The sequence below is a fragment of the Monodon monoceros genome, unplaced genomic scaffold (genome assembly GCF_005190385.1).
Source record: "Monodon monoceros isolate NGI ecotype Baffin Bay Population unplaced genomic scaffold, NGI_Narwhal_1 Super_Scaffold_20, whole genome shotgun sequence".
Taxonomy (NCBI): domain Eukaryota; kingdom Metazoa; phylum Chordata; class Mammalia; order Artiodactyla; family Monodontidae; genus Monodon; species Monodon monoceros.
The window spans coordinates 73,386,678-73,401,352 of NW_021703777.1; the positions used below are offsets into that span (position 1 = coordinate 73,386,678).

Here is a 14,675-nt window from a genome sequence, read left to right on the forward strand (position 1 = left end):
GCATGAGCTCAGTAGTTGGGGCTCGCGGGCTCTAGAGCACAGGCTCAGTAGTTGTGGCACACGGGCTTAGTTGCTCTGCGGCATGTGGGATCTTCCTGGAACAGGGCTTGAACCCGTGTCCCCTGCATTGGCAGGCGGATTCTTAACCACCGCGCCACCAGGGAAGCCCTGCATTGTGTCTTCGTTGCTGCACGTGGGCTTTCTCTAGTTTTGGCGAGCAGGGGCTACTCTTTGATGTGGTGCGCAGGCTTCTTATTGCGGTGGCTTCTTGTTGTGGATCACGGGCTCTAGGTGCGTGGGCGTAAGTAGTTGTGTTACATGGGCTCAGTACTTATGGCTCGCAGGCTCTAGAGCACAGGCTCAGTAGTTGTAGCACACGGGCTTACTTGCTCCGTGGCATGTGGGATCTTCCTGGACCAGGGCTCGAACCCGTGTCCCCTGCATTGGCAGGTGGATTCTCAACCACTGCACCACCAGGGAAGCCCCCTTTGTCCATTTTTAAATTGAGTTGCTTTTGTTATTGAGTTAGAGGGGTTCTTTATGTAGTCTGGACATTAAGCCATTGTCAGATATATGATTTGCAAATATTTTCTCTCATTCTGTGTGTTGTTTTTTCCAGTCTTTTGGTCCATTTATCTTTTATAACATTTACAAGTTTGCATTTATAATTTTTAAAATATTTAGATTAATATCTGTCTCCACTATCAGAATGTGAACACCCTTAGGGTAAAGACTGTATCAGTTTTTGCTCACTTTTATATTGCTAATGCCTAGCACAGGTGCTAAATATTTTTTGAATGAATGAAGGTCTTTTAAGTTAATTTACGAGTTCCATTGATTGCCTATTCCATCTTAAATATCTGTAGTACTCCATCTTGTTACTCTTATTTTTCAAAATCTTCCCAGCTATATCCTGGCTTTTATCATGTTCATTCATGTAAATTCATGCCCTTCCTGCCCCCCACATTGGTATCATTTTAGATAACTCATTTTTTTCTTTTAGAGGGCTTTCTTGGTAGGATAAAGGCTGCAAAGTTGCCATAGTCAGCTTAGGCTGTTATAGTAAAATAGCACAGACTGAGTGGCGTAAACCAGTGGTCCCCAACCTTTTTGCACCAGGGACCAATTTCATGGAAGATAATTTTTCCACGGGGGGTGGGGAGGGATGGTTCAGGTGGTAATGTGAGCCATGGGGAGCGGCAGACGAAGCTTAGCTCACTCACCGGCCACTCACCTCCTGCCATGCGGCCTGGTTCCTAACAGGGCGTGGACCAATAGCCGTCCCGGGGGTTGGGGACCTCTGGCTTAAACAACAAACATTTATTTCTCACAGTTCTGGATTCTGGGAGGCCCGTGATCAAGGTGTTGGCAGATTCAGAGTCTGGTGAGGAATCTCTTCCTACTTTGTAGATGGATGCCTTCTTGCTGTATCTTCACATGTTAAAGAGAGAGAGATATCAGTCTCTTCTTTAAGGGCACTAATCACATTTATAAGGGCTCCACTCTCATGACCTCATTACCTTCCAAAGGCCCTGCCTCCAAATACCATCCCCTTGGGATTAAGGCTTCAACATACGAATTTTAGTGGGGACACATTCAGTCCATAGCAGTACTGGGGCTAACAAAGTTTAAGGATTTGGTAATTAAGCAGAGTAGGGCTCTAGTATCATCATCTTCACAGATGGGGCCAGTATAGAGTATCTGAAGACATTTGCATTTACAGGAAATCAGTTTGATGGTAAAGTGGTAGCCAATCATTTGTATAGATTCATAATTCATATAATATTAGTAATAAATTCATAGATTTAAGTCATTAATAAATATGAACTATACTTAATTTAAGAAAACTATTATGAATCTATACATACATGAATTCTTCATAGTTCAAGAGAAAGAGTAATTCTGAATAGTAGTCTTATGATATTTTTTCCTTCCTCCTAGATTTAAACAGTCAAGTTAAATCAAGCTGGGTAATCATGGCAGAAGGTGGATTCGATCCCTGTGAATGTGTTTGCTCTCATGAACATGCGATGAGAAGGCTGATCAATCTGGTGAGATGAACAGAACAGTCCTATTCAGAACTGAACTGTACCGCTCTGTCTTGTTTTTGGGAGCATGTTGTTTATTGGAAGATTTTCATCTGATGGGCACTAAAAATTATTTCATAATTGAAATTCCACAGTGGTTTAAGCCATAATGGTTAAAATGCTTGCCAGCAGTTCTTTTATTAGAGATAAAAACAGATTGCTGTCTTTATTTATGGTAGATGTTTGTTGGCGAAATTCACCATCATGGGTGGGAAACACATTTGTGTAGAGGCTTTTCTGTTCCGCATTTTTTTTTTTTTGGCCACACCATGTGGCACGTGGGATCTTAGTTCCCTGACCAGGGATCGAACCGACACTCCCGGCATTGAAGTGCGGAGTCTTAACCACTGGACCGCCAGGGAAGTCCTCTGTTCTGTATTAATGCATATGATTTTTGGCTATACGGAGCTTGTTTACCTGATAAACTGCTATGAAGTCACACTTCCTCTTATGATATAGTTCAAATCAAATCCTACTCCAACAAATGGCATGACAATAAAAATCTCTATATAGTTTATTTCCAGATCCAAATCAATTATTTGACAGAGGCAGATTTCTGAACAACAGAAATCTTTGAGTGTAGTGAGATTTCAACTGTAGGTTTTTATAGACTTTTTTTTTTTTTTTTTGCTGTACGTGGGCCTCTCACTGTTGTGGCCTCTCCCGTTGTGGAGCCCAGGCTCTGGACGCGCAGGCTCAGCGGCCATGGCTCATGGGCCTAGCTGCTCCGCGGCATGTGGGATCTTCCCGGACCGGGGCATGAACCTGTGTCCCCTGCATCGGCAGGCGGTCTCTCAGCCACTGCGCCACCAGGGAAGCTCCTTTATAGACTTCTAAAGCTTAAATACAGGGCTGTTTATGTACTATACTTTATACTTTTTATATACAAAGGAAACATTTGACCATTATTAACAATAAAGTACAATTGACCCTTGAACAGCATAGGTTTGAACTCTCAGGGTCCACTTACATGCGGATTTTTTTTCAATAGTAAATACTGCAGTACTACACCATCTGCAGTTAGTTGAATTCAAGGATGTAGAACTGCATATTTGGAGGAATTGCGTTTACTGAGGGCTGACTATAAGTTACATGCGGATTTTCAACTGTATGGCGGGTTAGCGTCCCTAACCCCTTCGTTGTTCAAGGGTCAACTGTATATTATTATTATGTTATACATTATAACAACATTTTGCTGTTTTAAAATACTCTTGTACCGGGGTATATTATTATAGGCCAGTTAATAAAGGCAGGTACAAACATTTGCTGGAATACTTCAATAAGCAAGTTTTCTGCTCACTCATTGTCTGTGTACAGTGATCAGAAGTACATTGATTGTGAATGATGTTCCTTTGAGAATTAGCATATACTAGGACTTACGATCTTTAAGAATGCCTTAGAGGGATAGAAACAAACTAAGAACTTATAAATTAAATCAGACTCTTGTGAGTATAGAAATAAAATGGCAATGTCATATCTCTGGTAATTGATGTAAAAATAGATTAATCTGAGAAGAGTTTAAAAAATATTTTCTCCTGTTTATTTATGAAGTTTGAGCTGATAGTTTTTAATGTCTTATTTCAATCAAACATAAGGCAAATTTTTTTCAAATTACTCTGATACTAGGAACAAAAAATAGACTTGTAATTTAGTTGTGGTAAAATTTCCCAGTAGATTAGTTTTTAATAAGGGCTACTACCTCTTTTTATTTCTTAGTATAGTATTTTTTATTTTTAACATGCTTTATTCTATTAGCTTTGCTGCTTTTTAAGAGATGACTAAAACTAAGCCCTACTTTTTTAGGATTCCCTGTACACTTTACTTTAGTAGATTGTCAAGGAAGCCATGTTTAGCTTTTTTCTTCTTTTTCTAATGGGTACACTAATTCATGCTTGATGGGACGTTACTTATAGCATTCTTGGTTTGAAATACTTCGTAATTGTGTGAAAATAGATTTTAGATTTTTACAGATCTTTTAAAAGTCCACATTTTTTAGTGTATGGTGGATATTTTCACACAATATAAATTACTGATGGATGATCCCCTTACGTATAACATGCTGATAGCAGTATTGAAGATTCCAGAGGGAGGAGAAACTCATTTGATTCATTAAGGAAACTTGCTGGCAAAGTTTGATAGATGTTTGTTTGAATTGAATTGTGCTTTTTAATTTTTATTTCATGTGTATTTCTTCTTCTTTTATTTAAATTCAGAATCAAGCAGCATTTTTGGATCATATCTACATTGTTGATATTTAAGTGGTTTCTAAACATTTTTCCTAAGAAGTATCGTTAGAAATATGGTCTCTAAATTCAGAAATTCAAAGATTTATGAATAATACTATTTATTGTAGCATTATTTATAGTAATAAAAACTTATAAGCAACCTTAATGTTGACTAGTAGGACAGTGGTTATATCATGGAAATTCATATGGTAAAATCTTGTTTACAATAGTTGTCTTTGAAAAATATTTTAAAACAAGGGAGATGTGTGTGTTATATGAAATGAAAAAAAAAAAGATGTACAAATGGCGTTTAGTAGATCTTGCGTTTGTGTACACATACACATACACCCACACACCCACCCATTTCATGTACATGTGTGCATAGGAAGAAAGACTAGAAGAGAGCACACCGAAATGTTAAAAGTGGTTATCTCTGGATTCTGGAATATGGGCTGAGACTTCTCTTTTATACTTTCTTGTATTTTCTGTGATAATAAATCTTATAATCAGAAAAAGGTTATCTAACAAAAACTATCAGTATTTTCATTTAAACGTCGTTGTATTCTTTTGTAATATGTCAATACTAGACTTTTCTACCTCTCATGCATCCATTATCTTCTACTCATAATTTATAGGACCTTTTTTCCCCAGTATCTGTTATCTTATTACCCTGTGGAACTCTAAGTCTACAGCCTATATTTTATTTTATTTTATTTATTTATTTAAATTTATTTTATTTATTTATTTTTGGCTGCGTTGGGTCTTTTGTTGCTGCGCGCGGGCTTTCTCTAGTTGTGGTAAGCGGGGGCTACTCTTCGTTGAGGTGCGCGGGCTTCTCATTACGGTGGCTTCTCTTGTTGCGGAGTACAGGTTCTAGGTGCACAGGCTTCAGTAGTTGTAGCATGCAGGCTCAGTAGTTGTGGCTCATGGGCTCTAGAGCACAGGCTCAGTAGTTGTGGCACATGGGCTTAGTTGCTCCGCAGCATGTGGGATCTTCCTGGACCAGGGCTCGAACCTGTGTCCCCTGCATTGGCAGGCGGATTCTAACCACTGCACCACCAGGGAAGCCCCAGCCTATGTTTTAAAAGCAATTTATCTGAGGGTATAATTTTTCTATATTAGTTATAACTACCAGAATTTAGATGTCTGCATGCTTAGGAAGCTCATAGATACAATAATACTGTGTTATAGTATGATAACAGTGCAGAGATTTATTCTCATTTTTTTAAAAATGGACATCTAATTCATCTTTGTAATAGCGTACCATGTCATTAATTTCAAGTTCTAATTTGGAATTTTTATTATTTTTGACCTTATGTAATAAAATTGGATTTTCTTGTGTATGATGGATATTTTCACACAATATAAATTACTGGTGGATGATCCCCTTATGTATAACATGCTGATAGCAGTATTGAAGATTCCAGAGGGAAGAGAAACTCATTTGGGGAAACTTGAGGATTTTAATGATTTTTTTATGGTTAGCTCATTAGTTGTATGTTGGGTTGCAATTTTTGTTTTGCTTGTTCTGTGGAAATAGATGGGCTTTGCCAAGGGATATATTCAGCTTAGAAGCAGTTAAGATTTTACCATTAGTCCCTTTCCATTTTAATAAAGTTCTGTTCATTCACAATTTAAAACTAATTTATTTTCCTGATTTAGTAATGATTTCAGTTAAGGTTCTTCACTATAAGTAATAGTTTTAGGTGATTTAAGCAGAAAAGGACATATTAAAAAAATATTATGTGGCTCACATTGGATAACCTGGCATGGAAAATGAATAGGATCAAAGGGAATGTAAATGCCAAAACGAGCCCATGCTCCAAAACAGCCCAGCCAAAAAGCGGCTGCTCCTGAATTCCAGACTTTTGTGTATCCAACTGTTGATGCAACATCTCCAATTGGACAAATAGTAGACATTTTGTACTTGATGTGTGCATAACTGAACTTTTCTTGTCCCCAGCCTTATACTTCTGTCTTCTCTATTTTTTTTTTTCTTTTGGCCACTCCATGAGGCTTAGTTCCCCGACCAGGGATTGAACCCGGGTCACAGCAGTGAAAGCACCGAGTCCTAATCACTGGATCGCCAGGGAGTTCCCTGTCTTCTCTATTCACTCCATTATTCTGGTTGCTCAGGCAACAGCTTTTGTGTCATCTTTTACTCTGTTCTTTCAACCCCATGGCTAATGCAGAACCAAATCCCTTTGGCTCAACCTTAAAAATATATATCCAGAATCCAGCCATTTCTCACACCTCCAGTGAAACACCCTGGTCTAACCTACCATCATCTCTTGCCTAGGTTATTGAAATTAGCCTCCTTGTTGGTCTCCTTGCTTCTACCCTCTTGCCATCTCCATTTTCTTCAACTTTAGTCTCACTACAGGAGTTGAAATGATCTATTTCCGATAAGTCAGGTAATGTTCCTCCTTTCCTCAAAATTCTGCAGTAGTTCCCCATGACACTCATAGTGGGAAAAAAACAAAATTTATGTGGCCCTATGTGATCTGTCCCCCTTCACTCCCCTGGTTCCCGTTTGCTCACTTTGTTCTACCGTTTCTGGCTGCCTTGCCATTCCTGAAAATACAGGTCGCATACAAAGGATCAAGTGTCTAAATGGCTTTTAGACTTTTCAATAGCAAAACTGGAAGGCATTAGCACAGTGACTTTAAATTCTGAATGGAAATTATTACCAATCCATCATTCTATATCCAACCAAACTATCAAATAGGAGGAGAGTCTTCAACATTTTTACCTCATGTGCCTTTTCTTAGCTGGTTACTAGAGGATGAACTGTTTCTCACCAAGATGTAGGCATAAACCAAGAAAGAAGAGATTTCGAGTGTAGAAAGCAGTAGATCCAGCATATGAGAGAGGCAAAAGTAATTTCCAAGGTGATGGTGAATGGAGATCCCAGGATAATGGTGAAGGGACATTCCAGGGTTATAGCTACCCACATGCTTTCTTGATAAAGGAAGCTGTTTGTATACCCTAACTGCTCACCCAGCCTAGTCCTTCATTAATAAATATGAACAGAAAAACAAGCAAAGAGTTGAAGAAAATAAAAGGACTACAATGTGGTCGCAGGTACAGCTACATTAGAAGACAAGATGAAATAGTTAGATCCTTCTAATATGAAAAGTCATTATGAATGTATAGCTATAAATGCAGACCCATACAAGTATGTTATGCTGTTCTTAAGTACCACCAGCAACATGATTTTTTGAAATGGTAAAGTTTCAAAGTCACCAAATTCTTGGTAGAGTCATAAACAAAACTAAGTATAGTCTTCCCTTGATTTAAATGTGAAAGTCCAGTTAAATTCCTTGATAATTCTGTGTCGAGTATAACCATCCAAAAAATACTTTGTGTTTTTCTTTGAAATGGACTTAGATTATATTATAGGCTCAAGTTTTTCACTTAGTGCATGTGTGGCAGGACCTTTGAAAGTTAGGGGGGATACAAGCCAGTCACAACAACCAAAGAACTGCCTCTCAGATATCCGTATGCTCTAGTACTGACACATTTGAGAACCTTTGAATAAGGGGGAGAATTAGGGTTTATTAAAAAAAAAAAAAAAGAAAAAGGAAAACCAAGTAAGCTGAAGGCAGGCAGGAAGAAAGAAGAGAAGCATAGTTAATAGAAAGCATAAAGTAAAATGTTATGTGTGAGTGGATTATACTTATTAATAGAGACAGGTTGAAGTTTTTAAATGCTGTTATTTATCAAGGGAGACAGACACTGAAAAACAAAATCTCATAGATAAGTGATAAAAGGAGCAGGGGTGTAGGGGAAGCTGTCCCAAAAGAATGTGATACTCTTAATCTCAGACAAAATTAATTCAAAGCCAAAACAGTTGAACACAGGAATACTACTGACAAAAAAGAGAATCCATCACGTCTGGGACAAACTGTTTATGTCCCAAACAACAGAGAATGCAAAAACAATTAGAAATAAAACAAGAAACATATTTTAGAAGTATCTGAGAAATGTTAGTGAAAGCCATAGAGATGCCTTTGCAGGTTAAGGTTAGAGTATGTGTAGGACGGATAATGTTTGTAAATGCATAGAAGAGGTTCCAAGGAATATATCTCAGATTCATAACAGTGGTTATATTGGGGAGAGTTTGAAGGGAATGTAGGCACTATTTTAAACCCACAGAAATCCTCTGATGTCGATCCTCCTTTTACAAATGAGGACACTGAGGTTTTCCCACGTATTGGAGCCGGCCAGGGAGTGGCAGAGGCACATTCGAGCTTGGCATTGGCTCCAGGCCCTGCGCTGTTTCTTCGGTACCATGATCTGCTCTGCTTCCTGTCGGTTTCCTTCAGGTACCTTAAAAAAAGCACTATATTTGCAGTCAAGGAGGCGGTAGAGGGATAGGAGAAAACTGGGGGAGAGAGACTCTTCACTGTATTTTTACCTTTTAAAACTATGAGAGTACATTACCTATTCAAATATTAACTTAAAAATAAAACTTTGTAAGCATCTTCAGAGATATTATAAGCAGGACAGTTCTATAGAAAAACTAGTAATCACAGACTTTTTCCACTGAAGAATAAAATTTTTGAATGCACTGTTATGTGATTTGCAAAGAAAATATATTCTACCATGTTTAGCTTTTTAATAATTTTAATAAGACTGTATTCTCATCTTACCTTTGTTGATTTCTAAATTGGTACAATTTTTTCTCATGTTAAAAATTTGTATGCCTTCTAAGGCTAAATGGACATAAACAGTAATTCAAACTCTTTACTATTGCCTCACCAATAATTTTGATTATTTAACTGCTAAGCTGTACCAGTACAAAGAATATAAATCTGATTTTCATGCATTTTATTGTATTGGGTTGACCAAAAAGTGCCTTTGGTTTTTAAGTAAAAATAAGAGACACGTTTTTCATTTTCACCAAGAACTTTATTGAACGATGTAGTCACCCTTTTGTTCCACTACCTTCTGTCATTTTTCAGCCAACTTCATACTTCCATCTTCCCAAAACTGTTTTTTTTATAAATTTATTTATTTTTGGCTGTGTTGGGTCTTCATTGCTGTGCGCAGGCTTTCTCTAGTTGCAGTGAGTGGGGGTTACTCTTCATTGTGGTACACAGGCTTCTCATTGTGGTGGCTTCTCCTGTTGCGGAGCACGGGCTCTAGGCGTGTGGGCTTCAGCCGTTGTGGCGCGTGGGCTCAGTAGTTGTGGCTCGCAGGCTTAGTTGCTCCGTGGCATGTGGAATCTTCCTGGACCAGGGCTTGAGCCCACGTCCCCTGCATTGGCAGGCGGATTCTTAACTACTGCGCCACCAGGGAAGTCCTTTCCAAAACATGTTATCTTTTTGAGCAAAGAACTGTTCCAGGTTCCTTTTACGGTCTTCCAGGGAATGGAAAGTTTTTTCTATTAAGAGAATTTTGTAAAGACTGAAATAAATGGAAATTTGAAGGTTCAATGTCTGGTGAATACGGCAGATGAATCAGAACTTCCCAGCCAAGCTGTAACAATTTTTGCCTGGTCATCAAAGAAACATGTGGTCTTGTGTTATCCTGATAGAATATTATGCATTTTCTGTTGACTAATTCTGGATGCTTTTCGTCAAGTGCTGCTTTCAGTTGGTCTAATTTGGAGCAGTAGTTGTTGGAATTAATTGTTTGGTTTTCCGGAAGGAGCTTATAATAGAGGACTCCCTTGCAATCCCACCATATACACAATCCAACCTTCTTTGGATGATAACCGGCCTTTGGTGTGGTTGGTGGTGGTTCATTTCACTTGCCCCACCATCTCTTACGTTCCACATTGTTGTACATTATCCACTTTTCCTCACCCATCACAATTTGTTTTAAAAACAGAACGTTTTCATTACGTTTCAAATGCAGAAATATGGTCAAGAAGGTTTTTTTCTGCTTGACTTAACGCAGAACCCAAACATCAAAGCGATTAACGTAACCAAGCTGGTGCAGATGATTTTCAGTGCTTGATTTGGATATTTTGAGTATGTCAGCTATCTCCTGCGTGGTATAACGTTGATTGTTCTCAATTAATGTTTCAATTTGATCGCTATCAACTTGAACTGGTCTACCCGACTGTGGAGCATCGTCCAGCGAGAAATCTCCAGCGCAAAACTTCACAAACCACTTTTGACATGTTTGATCAGTCACAGCACCTTCTCCATACACTGCACAAAATCTTTTTTTGCATTTCAGTCGTTTTTACCTTTCTTGAAATAATAAAGCATAATATGCCGAAACTGTTGCTTTTTTTCTTCCATCTTCAATATTAAAATGGCTACACAGAAGTTCACCAGTTTTGATAAGTCTTTTTTTAAATGCACGCTGATATGAGAGCTGTCACATACAATCTAAAAAAATTGTTTCGAATGAAGTTAAAGACAACTAAGTGCTACTAGAGCCATCTTAACGGAAAAGAACGAACGAACTTTTTGGCCAACCCAATATATCTGCAATATGGACTTTTAAAGCAAATGACTGTATCGCTGTATTCTTATAGGAGTGTTTTAAATGATACCTTATAAACAGTGTTTCAGTTCAAGGTTGGTAAGACTGCAGTACAAAGAATGCCCATTTTGGGGTGCTCATGACAAGTAAAGCTTTACTTATTCTATTGGCATGTTTCCTTCCTATGATTTAATTACACCCTTGGGTTACACAGGTATAAGACTGTTTTTAATGCAGTTGTATTTTGCCAGGTAAGTGTTTTGCCAGGATTTGTTTGCCAGGTTCTGTTTGTCTCAGGAATGTTCAGAAACATTAAAAAATGGAGGCATTATCTGACATTACAGGCATTTTTCTAACCTAATCTAATACTCTAATTAGAACTTTAATGTTTTATTCATTAAATACTGGCTAAGAAGACTTAAAGAGGTGGATAAGAATATACAGTGAGTCCCTTTCAATTAAAATCGGATATCTTGGGAGACTTCTGGGAAGATGATGGAAGAGTAAGACGCGGAGATCATCTTCCTCCCCACAGATACACCAGAAATACATCTACAGGTGGAACAACTCCTACAGAACACCTACTGAACGCTGGCAGAAGACCTCAGACCTCCCAAAAGGCAAGAAACCCCCCACGTAACTGGGTAGGGCAAAAGAAAAAAGAATAAACAGAGACGGAAGGATAGGGACGGGTCCTGCACCAGCGGGAGGGAGCTGTGAAGGAGGAAAAGTGTCCACACACTAGGAAGCCCCTTCGCGGGCGGAGACTGCGGGTGGCGGAGCGGGGGACCTTCGGAGCCGCGGAGGAGAGCACAGCAACAGGGGTGCGGAGGGCAAAGCGGAGAGATTCCAGCACAGAGGATCAGGGCTGACCGGCACTCACCAGCCAAGAGGCTTGTCTGCTCACCCGCCGGGGCGGGCGGGGCTAGGAGCTGAGGCTCGGGCTTCAGTCGGAGCACCAGGGGAGGACTGGGGTTGGCGGCGTGAACACAGCCTGCGGGGCGTTAGTGCGCCGTGACTAGCCGGGAAGGAGTCTGGGGAAAAGTCTGGACCTGCCGAAGAGGCAAGAGACTTTTTCTTCCCTCTTTATTTCCTGGTGCGCGAGGAGAGGGGATTAAGAACGCTGTTTGAAGGAGCTCCAGAGACGGGCGCGAGCCGCGGCTAAAAGTGCGGACCCCAGAGACAGACATGAGATGCTAAGGCCGCTGCTACCGCCACCAAGAAGCCTGTGTGTGAACACAGGTCACTATCCACACACCCTTCCGGGGAGCCTGTGCAGCCTGCCGCTGCCAGGGTCCCGGGATCCAAGGACAACTCCTCCGGGAGAACGCACGGCGCGCCTCAGGCTGGCTCAACGTCATGCCAGACTCTGCCACCGCAGGCCCGCCCCGCACTCCGTGCCCCTCCCTCCCCCGGCCTAAGTGAGCCAGAGCTCCTGAATCGGCGGCTCCTTTAACCCCGTCCTGTCTGAGCAAAGAACAGACGCCCTCCGGCGACCTACACGCAGAGGCGGGTCCGAATCCAAAGCTGAGCCCCTGGGAGCTGTGAGAACAAAGAAGAGAAAGGGAAATCTCTCCCAGCAGCCACAGAAGCAGCGGATTAAAGCTCCACAATCAACTTGATGTACCCTGCATCTGTGGAATACATGAATAGACAACGAATCATCCCAAATTAAGGAGCCGTGTGGATGAAAGGCTCTTGGTGCTGCAGCCAGGAGTTAGTGCTGTGCCTCTGAGGTGGGAGAGCCAACTTCAGGACACTGGTCCACAAGAGGCCTCCCAGCTGCACATAATATCAAACGGCGAAAATCTCCCAGAGATCTCCATCTCAACGCCAGCACCCAGCTTCACTCAACGACCAGCAAGCTACAGTGCTGGACATCCTATGCCAAACAACTAGCAAGACAGGAACACAACCCCACCCATTAGCAGAGAGGCTGCCTAAAATCATAATAAGTCTATAGACACCCCAAAACACACCACCAGACGTGGACCTGCCCACCAGAAAGACAAGATCCAGCATCATCCACCAGAACACAGGCACTAGTACCCTCCACCAGGAAGCCTACACAACCCACTGAACCAACCTTAGCCACTGGGGACAGACACCAAAAACAACAGGAACTACGAACCTTCAGCCTGCAAAAAGGAGACCCCAAACACAGTAAGATAAGCAAAATGAGAAGACAGAAAAACACACAGCAGATGAAGGAGCAAGATAAAAACCCACCAGTCCTAACAAATGAAGAGGAAATAGGCAGTCTACCTGAAAAAGAATTCAGAATAATGATAGTAAAGATGATCCAAAATCTTGGAAATAGAATAGACAAAATGCAAGAAACATTTAACAAGGACCTAGAAGAACTAAAGATGAAACAAACAATGATGAACAACACAATAAATGAAATGAAAAATACTCTAGATGGGATCAATAGCAGAATAACTGAGGCAGAAGAACAGATAAGTGACCTGGAAGATAAAATAGTGGAAATAACTACTGCAGAGCAGAATAAAGAAAAAAGAATGAAAAGAGCTGAGGACAGTCTCAGAGACCTCTGGGACAAAATTAAACGCACCAACATTCAAATTATAGGGGTTCCAGAAGAAGAAGAGAAAAAGAAAGGGACTGAGAAAATATTTGAAGAGATTATAGTTGAAAACTTCCCTAATATGGGAAAGGAAATAGTTAATCAAGTCCAGGAAGCACAGAGAGTCCCATACAGGATAAATCCAAGGAGAAATACGCCAAGACACATATTAATCAAACTGTCAAAAACTAAATACAAAGAAAACATATTAAAAGCAGTAAGGGAAAAACAACAAATAACACACAAGGGAATCCCCATAAGGTTAACAGGATCTCGTTCAGATTTGATGGAGAAATTAAAACCTTTACAGACAAGCAAAAGCTGAGAGAGTTCAGCACCACCAAACCAGCTCTACAACAACTGCTAAAGGAACTTCTCTAGGCAAGAAACACAAGAGAAGGAAAAGACCTACAATAACGAACCCAAAACAATTAAGAAAATGGGAATGGGAACATACATATCGATAATTACCTTAAATGTAAATGGACTAAATGCTCCCACCAAAAGACACAGATTGGCTGAATGGATACGAAAACAAGACGCATATATTTGCTGTCTACAAGAGACCCACTTCAGACCTAGAGACACATACAGTCTGAAAGTAAGGGGATGGAAAAAGGTATTTCATGCAAATGGAAACCAAAAGAAAGCTGGAGTAGCAATTCTCATATCAGACAAAATAGACTTTAAAATAAAGACTATTAGAAGAGACAAAGAAGGACACTACATAATGATCAAGGGATCGATCCAAGAAGAAGATATAACAATTGTAAATATTTATGCACCCAACATAGGAGCACCTCAATACATAAGGCAAATACTAACGGCCATAAAAGGGGAAATCGATAGTAACACGTTCATAGTAGGGGACTTTAACACCCCACTTTCACCAATGGACAGATCATCCAAAATGAAAATAAATAAGGAAACACAAGCTTTAAATGATACATTAAACAAGATGGACTTAATTGATATTTATAGGACATTCCATCCAAAAACAACAGAACACACATTTTTCTCAAGTGCTCATGGAACATTCTCCAGGACAGATCATATCTTGGGTCACAAATCAAGCCTTGGTAAATTTAAGAAAATTGAAATTGTATCAAGTATCTTTTCCGACCCCAACGCCATGAGACTAGATATCAATTACAGGAAAAGATCTGTAAAAAATACAAACACATGGAGGCTACACAATACACTACTTAATAACCAAGAGATCACTGAAGAAATCAAAGAGGAAATCAGAAAATACCTAGGAACAAATGACAGTGGAGACACGACGACTCAAAATCTATGGGATGCAGCAAAAGCAGTTCTAAGAGGGAAGTT

At 40.0% G+C, this 14,675-nt stretch overlaps 1 protein-coding gene across 1 annotated transcript in view; it reads left to right on the plus strand.

Annotated features, from left to right (window-relative positions):
• Window positions 1-14,675, plus strand: part of SMIM14 (small integral membrane protein 14) — a 69,573-nt gene that overhangs the window by 24,148 nt on the left and 30,750 nt on the right. The window contains exon 2 of the mRNA XM_029234913.1: window positions 1,942-2,051. Within this exon, the coding sequence (XP_029090746.1) occupies window positions 1,977-2,051 (75 nt within the window). The 5' untranslated portion in view covers window positions 1,942-1,976. The remainder of the gene's footprint in view (window positions 1-1,941; window positions 2,052-14,675) is intronic.